General features: G+C 45.2%; 1 protein-coding gene across 1 annotated transcript in view; it reads right to left on the bottom strand.

Moving 5' to 3' along the window:
• LOC119597940 (teneurin-a-like) overlaps positions 1-12,500 on the bottom strand; it is a 56,279-nt gene that overhangs the window by 5,338 nt on the left and 38,441 nt on the right. Inside the window, exons 9-14 of the mRNA XM_037947608.1 lie at positions 5,264-5,405; positions 3,879-5,132; positions 3,374-3,602; positions 2,525-2,650; positions 1,448-1,605; positions 359-484 (exon numbers count right to left, since the gene is read on the bottom strand). Of these exons, the coding sequence (XP_037803536.1) occupies positions 359-484; positions 1,448-1,605; positions 2,525-2,650; positions 3,374-3,602; positions 3,879-5,132; positions 5,264-5,405 (2,035 nt within the window). The remainder of the gene's footprint in view (positions 1-358; positions 485-1,447; positions 1,606-2,524; positions 2,651-3,373; positions 3,603-3,878; positions 5,133-5,263; positions 5,406-12,500) is intronic.

Genomic DNA, 12,500 nt, shown 5'->3' on the forward strand with positions numbered 1-12,500 from the left:
AGTTTAATAAGTTCATCGTCAATTAATTTTCCTGTCGCCAGTTCAGTGAGTTTATCATCCATAATTTAATGTAGCTAGTTTATAAATTATGAAATAGATTAGTTAACTTATTCATCCATCAGTTAAATTAGTTAACTACCACAGTTCAGTTTACCGTCCATGGTATAAATCATTTAGTTCACCATTTATCAGTTAAATCAGTGAAGTACCCCAGTTCAATCAGTTTATCAGTCATTAAGTAAACTATTCATCTTATCGTTCATCAGTTAAACCAGTGAACTACCACAGTTCAATCAGTTTACCAGTCGTTAAGTAAACTATACAGCCTATCATTCATCAGTTAAACCATTAAATCTACCTTGTGAGTCTGCGGCCAGAAATCGTGTCTGAGACGTGTTGGGGTGAGGGTCGAGAGGCGCGCCGTGGTCCTCGCCGCCTCCTGCAGCGTCAGCACGAGGCCACTCACGCACCGGACACCCTGAACCTGTAGGAGGGAAGGGGGGGGGGGATTAGAAAGTTTTTTTTTTTTTTTTTTTTTTTTTTTTTTTTTTTTTTTTTGTAGGGTAATGTATTTTTAACCCTTTTCTTTCGTTTCTTTTTTGTATCAGTCTCGTTTTCGCTTTCTCTCTCTCTCTCTCTCTCTCTCTCTCTCTCTCTCTCTCTCTCTCTCTCTCTCTCTCTCTCTCTCTCTCTCTCTCTACTTACTTACCTATCTATTCACCTACCAATCTACATACCACCCTATCGATCGATCTACCTGCCATCAGAAACTACATAAACTTAAAAGCTAGTTTGCACCTCCACTGGATGCACACCAATATAGAAAATGGGACGGGAATGCGGGGGCACTTAGAGAAAACGAGATAACCAGATTGTTGCACTTAATACGGTTTCGCTTTGCCAGTTTGAAACGGATGTGTGTATGTGTCTGTTTGTGTGATTGTGTGTGATTGTGTGTGATTGTGTGTGATTGTGTGTGTGTGTTGTGTGTGTGTGTGTGTGTGTGTGTGTGTGTGTGTGTGTGTGTGTGTGTGTGTGTGTGTGTGTGTGTGAGTGAGTGAGTGAGTGAGTGAGTGAGTGAGTGAGTGAGTGAGTGAGTGAGTGTGTGAGTGAGTGAGTGAGTGAGTGAGTGAGTGAGTGAGTGAGTGAGTGAGTGAGTGAGTGTGGATGCATGAATGTGTGGATACATGTATATATGTATGTTCTAGGTCTGTATATAGGGATGGATGTTTGCATGTATATACATGTACACAAGGCACCAACACAGTCCCATACACCAACATCATCCCCCCCCCACAAAAACACCCATACATATACACCAACACTTACACCTACACATCCATCCATCCATCCTACCCCCCCCCCCCCACCACAACCTCCATCCCCCCACCTCCCCCCCACAAACACAAACCCACACCGAATCCTCTTCCCGTAGTTTTCAACCCACCTGTTCTGAGAAGGGGGACACAGCCGCACGTGTGGGGGTGGCTGGGGTGTGGGTAAAAGCTTCCCACAGTGACGGGGGATTAGGTGTGTAAGCCCACGCCAGCTGAGGAGCCAGACTCTCCAGGTTGTAGCCAAGACGAGAGAGCCAAGCCTTGTGGTCTGGAAAAAAAGATGGGAGTAAAATACATTAGTTTCCCCTTTAAAAAAAAAAACGAGGAAAGAAATACATTACTTATCCTTTTAAAAGAAAAATATGAAAATACATTACTTCTCCTTTTAAAAGAAAATGGGGAAGAAAATACACTAGTTCACCCTTTAAAGAAACTAGGGGGAAGAAAATATATTAGTTCGCCCTTTAATAAAGAAAAAAAACGAAAGAAAATGTTTCCCAGCTAAAAGAAAAAAAAAAAAAAAAAGATATCATTAAAAATATCAAAATTACATTAAGCCTTTAAAAAAAGAGAGAGAATTTCCCATTAAAGGAAGAAAAAGAATATGTTAGTTAAGATAAAAGAAAAGTGAATCATACATTAGTTACTATGGAAAAGCTCCTATTGTTATCAACCTGTTTTTCTTTTTTATAAATATTTTTAAAACCATTAATATTATCACTATTGACATTATTATTATTTTCATCATCATCATCATTATTACTATTATTATTATCATTATTATTACTCTTATTATTCTCATCACCATATTTATCTTCATTATCATCATTTTCACCACAATTACCGCTACCTTTATCATTAGCATTATCATCATTACCATCAATATTATTATCGCAATTATTATTATCATTAACATCATTATCATTATTATCATTATTAGCATCATATGTTTATTATTACTGTTGTTGTTGCTATAATCATCATATTCACTATTAATGTTACTATTATAATTACCATTATCATCATTCTCCAATCATAGCCTATTCTGTCTCTACTATCTACCTATCTATCCATCTACTTATCTCCCTCTCTCCCTCTCTCTCCCACCCAACCACCTTCCTTCCTTCCCCCCCCCACCACCCTCCTTCCCTCCCTCCCTGCCTATCTACCTGTCGCCTCTGCCTTACCGTAGTTCTTCCAGTGCCTCAGATGCACGTTGATGGGGTCGTTCCCGTTGAAGCGGTAGAGCGTGAGGCGAGCCGGAGAGAGCACGCTGCCTGGCACGTCTTCCCAAGCCGGTGAGAGCCATTGGCCTGCGAAGGAGAAGGCGAAGTTGATTATTTTTTTTTTTTTTTGAGTGTGTGTGTGGGGGGGGGGGGGGTAGAAAGGTTTTTTTTTTTGAGGGGGAGGGGGTAGAAGGGCGGGGTTTGGATACGAAAGGGGCGGGGTTTGGATAAGAAAGGGGCGGGGTTTGGATAAAATTGGGGCGGGGTTTGGATAAGAATGGGGCGGGGTTTGGATAAGAAAGGGGCGGGGTTTGGATAAGATGAGGCGGGTTGGAAGATGGGCGGTTTGGATAAGAAAGGGGCGGGGTTTGGATAAGAAAGGGGCGGGGTTTGGATAAGATTGGGATGGAGTTTAGATAAGAAAGGGGGCGAGGTTTGGATAAGAAAGGGGCGGGGTTTGGATAAGAGAGGGCGGGGTTTGGATTAGGTTTTGGGTGGCGATTAGAGAAATGATAAGAATATATAGATAAATGTGAAAATGAGAAGGAAGGAAACTAAAAAAAAAAAAAAAGTGCGAGGGAAAGAAAAGGTCCCATTCACCTGTCCCAGGCCAAAAGTCAGACTAAAAAGGAAGGAAAGAAAGACAGGATAAAGAGAGACCGAGAAAAAGGGAAAAAAAAGAAACAGAAAGAGACTAGGAAGAACAGAATAAAAATATACATATATAATACATAAATGAATAAATAGATAATAAAACCTAACGAAAATAAGGGCACAGAAGAGAAAGGAGAAGGAGAAAGCAAGACCTACCAATGAGAGGGTCGTAAATCCTTCCTCGGGGCATGTGGACGAGCTCGGTTCGGGTCTCGAGTAATCCGCCGCAGTAATCCACAGGTAAGTACAGGTAAGGGTTGGAGTCGTACATGATGTGTCCGTACGGGGAGCGCATCATCTCACGGACGACTTCGCCATACTGGTTGAACACCATCACGGGGGTTCCGCACTCGTCCGTGGCGATGTAGTACTTGTTTCGGTAGACCTACAGGAGGCAGAAGAAAAGAGGTGGTGGGTTTCGGATGTATGGATTGCGTGTGTGGGTATTAGGCCGGTAGTTACGTGTACTGGATCGTTTGTTATGTGTATTAGATCAGTAGTTTTGCGCGCAGTTTAAGGCTCTGTGTATGGATATATGTTTCATTATACAGTTCAGGTGTAATTTGTGTATAGGTATAGGTATATATTTCAGGTGTAAGCATACTGTATATATGGTATATAATCACAAGAGAGAAATACGGCCTTCGAGATGCAGATTTACCTGCGCGAATATGATGTGGCCTCGGTCGTCGTAGACCAGGCTGATGAGGTTCCCGTCGCGGGGGCTGTAGATGTGCGTGACCTGGTCCGGGTGCCGCTGGTCCGTGTACAGGAACTGGGTCACGTTGCCGAAGTTGTCCTTGCGGGCCACCAGGCGGTTCTCGTGGTCGTACATGTACCTGATATTGAAGCGGCCGGACTTAGCGGCTCGCACGAGGAGTCCGCGGGCGTTGTACTGGTAGGTCACCTCGCGGGCGTTCTGGACGATGGCGCCGCGGGAGTCGTAGCGGTAGACGCCCTCGCCGAACTTGACGATGCGGTCCTGCGAGTCGTACTTCATGGGGATCGTGTTGGTGGAGTAGGTGAGGGACAGCATGTTGCCGTTGGCGTCGTAGGTGAAGCTCCAGGGCTCCTTGGCCTCCACGCTGGTCAGCTGGCCGTCCGCGTCGTACGTGTAGTTCTTGGTGTTGGTGTAGGGCTTCGTGTGGAAGTTGCGCGTGTACGTGTTGGTCTGCTTGATCTTGCCGTCCGAGTTGTACAGGATCTGCAGCTTGAACACCTGCATGTTGTGGATGGTCACCGACGACTCGGCCACCTGCAGGTGCGCGTTCAGCTGCCGCGAGAAGATGGCGGTGCCGTCCTGGATGGCGGTCTCGTTGAGCCGCGGCCGCGCCACCGAGAAGTGGCCGATCTGCGAGGGGCCGCCCGTGGCCGCGCTGTACGCGAAGGCGAACGGCGCCAGGTTCTGGCCGCCGATGCGCCCGGCGAAGCTCGTCACGCGGAAGTTGGAGTCGTACTCGTACGTGAACTTAACGTTGCTCAGTCCGGTTCTGGCGCCGTAGTCGATGCGGTGCTCCTGCAGGAGGCGCCCCGTGTACAGCATGTCCATCTTGTACTCTAAAAAAGCTTCCTCGTGTGTCGTCTCCGACATGAGGCCGTCGCTGCCGTAGGCGAACTGCGTCTTGCCGTCGCCCGACACGATCTCCTTCAGCTGCCCCGCCTCCGTGTATGTGTAGAGCACCTTGGCGGCGCCGGCGGGGAACGTGGTCAGCAGCAGGCGGCCGGCGTGGTCCAGGTACTGGCGGTACGAGTGCGTGGAGCCGGGCGGCGTGTACGTGAAGATGAAGTACCCGAAGGACGGCTGCATGGAGAAGAAGTGGGCGGACCCCGTGGGCGTGGTCACGAACTTGAGGCCTCCCCGCTCGTCGTAGTGGAGGTCCCACGTGCGTCCCGAAGGCAGCGTGATCGTCACGGGCTGGGGGGGGGGGGGGCGAAGGAGCGTGAGGAAGGCACGTCGGAAACCCTTTGGCATGATTAAAAGAACACAAAAGGCAAGACTAATCACAAATGCAAGAACGGAAAGGAAATATTCTAGTCAGGGCTTACCAGTCTGATCTCCCCGAAGGTGTAGCTGGTCGTGAAGGGCGCGCGGGCGCCGCTTCCGGCCACGCTGGAGAGGAGTCCGTGGGCGTCGTATTCGTAGGTCTCGCTGGAGTCGTCCCACTGGCGCGCCTCCACGCGGCCGAACCTGCGGCGGGAGGGGCCGGTCAGGGTCGCCCTTCGGCCTCTAGCTCGCACACGCGTGCACATGTAAATGTGTAATGTGTGTGAGTGTCAGTGTGAGTGAGTGAGTGAGTGAGTGAGTGTGTGTGTGTGAGTGTGTGTGTGTGTGTGAGTGTGAGTGTGTGAGTGTGTGTGTGTGTGTGTGTGTGTGTGTGTGTGTGTGTGTGTGTGTGTGTGTGTGTGTGTGTGTGTGTGTGTGTGTGTGTGTGTGTGTGTGTGTGTGTGTGTGTGTGTGTGTGCGCGTATGTATGTATGTATGTATGTATGTTTCGTGTGTGTATGTACGTATGTATGTGCGTTTATGTATGTATGCATGTGCGTGTATGTATATATGTATGTATGTATGTATGTATGTATGTATGTATGTATGTATGTATGTATGTATGTGCGTGATGTATGTATGCAATGTGCGAGTATGTATTTATGTATGTATCTATGTATGTATGTATGAACATATGCATATTCTGTTATTTGTATAGTGTAAACAGATATTTTCATAAGTAAACGCACGTCCCATATATATACGCATACATATCCATACACACCAAAGACACACAGAGAAAACAAGGGAAAATTTCTAAAAGAAAATTGAGACCCCCCCCCCGCTAGACACAAACAAAGCGCCGCCATTAGGCAGACCGAGAATCACGTCCACATGCAAACAGGGCCGCTCGACCCTTGCCTGCGTCGCTCGCTCTCTCGCTCTCTCTCTATCTATCTAGCTCTCTATCTATCTCCTTCTCCCTCTCTATCTGTCTCCTTCTCCCTCTCTATCTGTCTCCTTCTCCCTCTCTATCTGTCTCCTTCTCCCTCTCTATCTATCTCCTTCTCCCTCTGCATCTAAATCTCCTTCTCCCTCTCTATCTCCCTCTCCCGCTCTTTTTTCCCTTTCTCTCTCTTTTTTCCCTTCCTCCATTTTTTTTTTCCTTCCTCCTCTCTTTTTCTTTTTCCCCCTCTCTCCTTTCTTTTCTCCCCCTCCCACGCCCACGCCCACGCACACTCCCTCCTTCCCCTTCCTTCTCCCTCTCCCCTCTCTCTCCCTATCTCTCTCCCTCTCTTCCTCTCTCTCTCTCTGTCTCTCTCCCATTCACCTCCTTCCCCTTCCCGCTCTTCCTTTCGTTCTCTCTCCCTCTCCCTCTCTCCCTGTCCCTCTCCCGAAGTTCATCCTGTCTGGAGTGTGTAATTGGTCCGGGGAGTGTGAAGAAGAAACTCCATTTCTGTGGCAAATGCGCAATTAAAATTCACAAGGCCGCCGGTGGTTACTCTCTCCCTCCTCCCCCTCCTCCCCACCCCCAGTTCGTATTTTGCATATTTCCGCGCCGCTCAACCCCCTCCCCCCTCCCCCCTCCATCGTGGGCTCGAGGTTGCCAAAAGGAACCCGGGAATGAGGGAGACTTCTCTGGAAATTGCATGGGAATCTACACCATTTTTTTCCCCTCACTGTAGCTGTTAGATTTTTTTTTTTTTAGGTGTTATTTTTTTCCCCTCTTTTGTTATTATAATTATTAGTAGTATTTCTTTCCATTTTTTTTTAAGCTGTAGTGTTTTTATTGTATTTTCATTGTATTCTTTTGTAGATGTATTTCTATACGTTTTTTTTTTATGTAGGTGTAGTGTTTTGTTGTGTTCTTTTGTCGTTGTATATTTTGTTGCAGCTTTTGCCCGTGTCGAGTTTTTATTATACCAATTGGTTATATTAATAGAGTATTTGTGTAAGTGTGGCGCTTTTTAATTGTATTTCTGTTATCTTGTCGTAGAATTCGCATAATTATGTGGCCGTTTTATTTATTCTTTTTATGTGGATCATACTGGAACCTACTCTTTAGATATATGTGAAAAACGAAATAGTAAAAAATGAGTAAATTAGTGGCTGATTAAAAATGACTGAATAATTGAAATAAATAAATAAATAAAAATAAATGAATATATACAAATAGATAAAAAAAAACTACATTTAAATAATAAATAAATAAATAAGTATATAAAAAAAATCAATAAACAGACAAACATACATCCAATTCAAACTAAAACAAAAACAAACAAACAAACAAAATAACATACAGCCATCGACCAAACAAACAAACAAAAGACACATACAAACACCGAGTTCAAACAAAAACCAACCAACCACCCAACCCAACGAACAAACCAACCGAAACAACGCAATACTCAAGAATACAAATTTACAACTACAAAATGGCTCGGATGAGAAATCGTGTTCATTCAGGGTTAAAGCTTCCCGTCCGGCCAACATGATTAACGGCATCATTACGCAATATCTCCCGGCGGTGACCACACTATACCGGGCTGTGTATTTTTCATCACTATTCTGTATCTCGTGTGGACTCGGAAAATAAGAAAAATAAGAAGAATGAGAGAAAAGAAGACAGAGGGTAAGAGATACAGAAACGTATGTATAAAAATGAATGAAAGAATAGAAGACAGAGAGTAAGAACGAGATACAGAAACGTATGTATAATTTGTCTGGTTGTATTCGTTTAGCATTGTGTGTGTCGTTGCGTTTTGTTGTTGTTGTATGTTGTTTTGTTGTTTGGAAAAAGGGAGAGACAGAAAGACGGGAGAGAGAGAAAGAGCGAGAGAGAGGGTGAGGGAGTTGGAAGGAGGGAGGGGAAGGAGGGAGAGAAGGGAGAGGGAGATAGATGGATAGATAGATAGATAGATAGATAGATAGATAGATAGATGGAGATGAAGATAGAGATAGAGATGGAGAGGGAGGGAGGGAAGGAGAGAGAGAGAGAGAGAGAGAGAGAGAGAGAGAGAGAGAAGAGAGAGAGAGAGAAGAGGAGAGAGAGAGAGAGAGGAGAGAAGAAAGAGAGAGAGAGAAGAGAGAGAAGAACAAACGAAAGAAGAGAACGAAGAGAATAGAGAGAAAAGAAGAGAAAAAAGAGAAAGAAAAGGAGAGGAAAAGAAAATGAGTAGAAAGAAAATAGAAAGAAAGAGAGAGAAAGAGAAAGAGAGAGAAGGAAAGAAAAGAAGAGGAGAGAAAAAGACAAGAAGAAGAACGAAGCAGAATCAGATAAAAAAAGACACATACACACACACGTAAAAAAAGGGTCAGTGCTAAATATCACCATTGTCCTCGAAACAATTTTCTGAAAGTATACACACTGCAGGAAGTTAGTTAGAGAGCGCAGGGACCGAGAGGAGGACGGGACAGACAAGCGAATCGCCACAACACCACAGAATAAAAAAAAGAGAAAGAGAAAGAGAAAAAAAATCAGCGGCCATTGTCGCCTCCAGAAGAGAGAGGGAGAGGGAAAGGGGGAGGGAGAGGGAAATGGGGGGAGAGAGGGGGAGAGAGAGAGAGAGAGAGAGAGAGAGAGAGAGAGAGAGAGAGAGAGAGAGAGAGAGAGAGAGAGAGAGAGAGAGAGAGAGAGAGAGAGAGAGAGCGAGAGAGAGAGAGAGAGAGAGAGAGAGAGAGAGAGAGAGAGAGAGAGAGAGAGAGAGAGGGAGAGAGAAAAAGAAAGTGAAAAAACAAAAAGAAAAAAAAGAAAAAGCAAAAAGAAAAAAGAAAAAGAAAGGAAAATAGAAAATAGAAAAAGGAGAAACAGAAAACAAAAAAAAAGTAAAATAAATAAATAAATAAGCAAATAAAGCAAAAAGAGAGAGCGCCACGGATATCCCGGGGGCATTTCCAAGCCGCGTCACCCTCCTTCATCAGCACGAGGACAGAGAGCCTCCGAGAGCTACACGACGAAGGGGCAGATGGAGGGAGGACGGACCGGGAAGCAGAGGAAGGTGTAAAGGAACAAAAAAGGAGAGGGAGAAAAAAAAGAGAAAGAAAGAAAGAAAGAAAAAGAAATAGAAAAGAGAAAAGGAAAGATTCTCGTCGGCTGGAAAGGCATTGTGGATCCGTGGAGTCGGAGGTTAGGAGTCCATACTGTGCCTGTATCTATCTATCTATCAATCTACTTATATATCTACATCCATATCTATATCTATATCTATCTATCTATCTATTGAGAGAGAGAGAGAGTTAGTTAGAAAGATAGATAAAAGACAGATGGACAGATAAACAGAAGAGACAGACAGACAAAGAGACAAACAGATCAATCAATATCTGATAACATGCCAAGCATTTTTCTCCCAGACATTTCATTCCAATCCCTTTCGCGCACCGTGTTATATTTTCCCCCTCTCCTCTCCCTTTTACTCATGTTTCTACACTAGGTGCTTCTATTGATAAAATTATACTCTTGTCTCGCCTCTGCCATTCATCTTAATCTGTCAAGGGGTTTTATGGTTCCCCCTCTTGCTCCCCTGCAATGCAATCGTTGTTCCCTTTCTTCTCTGTCTACCCTGCCAGTCGTGTCTCCTCCTCCCCTGTCACTTGCGTCTCTATGCTTGTCGTTTATGGTTCTTCCTTTCCTGTGTCTCTTTATTGTCTGGCGTCTGTGCTTTCTCGTACCCTGACATCCCTCTTTCATTCTGTGTATTCCTTTCCCCTGCTACTTACACAACGTCTCTTTCCCCCCTGCCACTCTTGTTCGAGCTTCTTCTCCCCTGTCACCTAAGTTTCCTTCTCCGTTACATAAGCCTTTCCTTCCCCTTCCAGGCATGCCCTTGCTTTTGTCACCTATGTATTCCTTTCCCCTTCCACCTATGTTCTGGATCACTACCCCCTGTCACCTATATCCGATCTCCCCTTCCCCTGCCATCTATATCTCCCCCTCCCCTGTTACTTACGCCCCCCTCTCCCCTGCCACACATATCTGGGTTCCGCCTCCTCTGCCACGCCTCCTCTGCCACGTATGTCCGTGCTCTGCCTCCCCTGTCACCTTCGATTACCGTTGCATTTTTCCAGTTTTATTACGAATGGCTTTCACCGTCTCTCCCTCATTTAATGCTTCTCCCCCTTCCTCTCCACTTGCATCCCCTTCCTACTTTCCTCCTTCCCTTCTCCGTCTTCCGAATTCTCCTCCTCTCTTCCGCGTCCCTCCTTTACCTTCCTTCCACGCCCCCTCTTTTCTTCTTCCTTCCACCATGTCCCTTCTACACACCCCCCCCCCCGCTCTTCTTTATTCTCCCTCTTTCCCCACTTCCACGCCAGCTCCCCCCTCCTCCCCAACCTACTCAACCCCCCCCCCCCTGCCACGCCTTCTCCACCTTTCACTCCCACTCACCGCCCCTATCTTACATCCCCCTTCCTTCCTATTTCCCGCCCCCTCGCCCCGAACACGCCCCCTCCTCCCTATCCCACGCCCCTTTCCAACACATCCCACGCCCCCTCACCCCTTCCAGGCCCCCATCCCTACCCCTACCCCATCTAGTCCCTGCCAAATCCCTGCCGGGCCATCTGCTCTCACATCCAATATGTTATTAAATAGTGGGACCTGCCAGACCACAGCGGTAAGTTTGGTAATTAGGAACAAGTTTGGCCCAGATCCCCCCACCGCCCCACCCCACCCCCTCTTCCTCTCTCTTAAGTCTCTCCCTTTCGCTCTGTCTCTGTCTCTGTCTCTCCTCTCTCTATCTCTCTCTCTGTCTCTCTTTGTCTCTGTCTCTGTCTGTCTCTGTCTCTCTCTCCCTCTACCTCTCTCTCTGTCTCTCTCTCTCTCTCTTTGTCTCTCACTGTCCCTCTCTGTCTCCGTCTCCCTCAGTCTGTCTCTCTGTCTGTCTGTCTGTCTGTCTGTCTGTCTGTCTGTCTGTCTGTCTGTCTGCTTGTCTGTCTCTCTCTATCTCTGCCACTGTCTCTGACTCTCTCTACAAAGAACGATGGAGGTAGGGAGAAAAGAGAATCAAGGAAAGAGGGAGGGAGACAGGAGTAACAAAGAAGGAAGAAGGGAAGGAAATAAGAGAGACAAGGAAGGAAAGAGAGCAGGAGGAAAGAGACGAAAAAGGAGGAAGAAAAGAAGAGACAAAGAAGGAAGGAAGGAGAGAGGGAGGGAGGGAAGGAGGAAGGGGGTGAAGGAAGGAGGGAGGGAAGGAAGGTGGGAAGAAAGGAGTGAAGGAAGGAAGGTGGAAGGGAAGGAGGGAGGGAGGAAGCAAGGAATGAATGAAGGAAGAAAGAAAGGAATAAAGGAAGGAGGGAGGAAAGAGGCAGGAAAGAGGTAGGGAAGGTTGAACAAGGAACGAAGAAAGGAGCAAGGAAAGGAACGGGAATGTTGCACCTCCCATTTCGATCGCCTTCCTTTCACGAGGAGAGGGAGACAGCCCCTCGTGGAATGATTAGGGTCGTTTTAGGGTTATATCGATTGGGGTTCCTTGCCAATCACTCTCTCTTCACTAACAGCGGACAATTAGACGGATGGGGAGTGACGTCACCAAGCAACAATTAACAAGGACGAGGGAAATGGTAATCAAAATAATAATAACAAGGACAGTAACGAAGATGGCGACAACAGCAATAACAAGAAACAGAAAAAAAGCAACAGCAAACAAGGGCGATAGTAACAACACCAACAACATCTACAACATTCACAACAATAAAATCCACAACCACAACATTAACAATAAAATCAACATCCACATCAACCACCACCACCAAATAACAACATCCACAACATTAAAAATAAAATCCACAGCAACAACAACAACACAGCTAAAACAGAGAGACAACCAGCACCATAAAAAGACAAAACAACAAACACAAACTTGAAAACAAATGATCAAAAGGATTATTATGGATCAATTAAGAGTAATGGAAGGTAGCTTTTGTTCTCCGAATGTTGTTATTTTGAGCCTTATCTATTCATTCATTTGGTTTATTCATCTATTAAACTATTCATTTATTTACTAATTTAATTACCTATTCATTCATTTATCTATCTATCTTCCTACCTTTCTATCTCTATATCTATATCTATCCCTATCATCTCGCTCTCTTTCTCTCTCTCTATCCATTTATATATTTATCTATTTATCTATCTATCTATCTATCTATTTATCTATTTATCGATTTATTTATCTATCTAATGTGTTTATCTTCTATTTATCTATTTCGATATCAATCAATCTATTAGTGAATGAATCAATTAATCTATCTATCTATACATTTCTATGTTTATTTAACAATCTATCTATCTAAATATATGCCAAC

Source organism: Penaeus monodon, chromosome 40, assembly GCF_015228065.2.
Source record: "Penaeus monodon isolate SGIC_2016 chromosome 40, NSTDA_Pmon_1, whole genome shotgun sequence".
Taxonomy (NCBI): Eukaryota; Metazoa; Arthropoda; class Malacostraca; order Decapoda; family Penaeidae; genus Penaeus; species Penaeus monodon.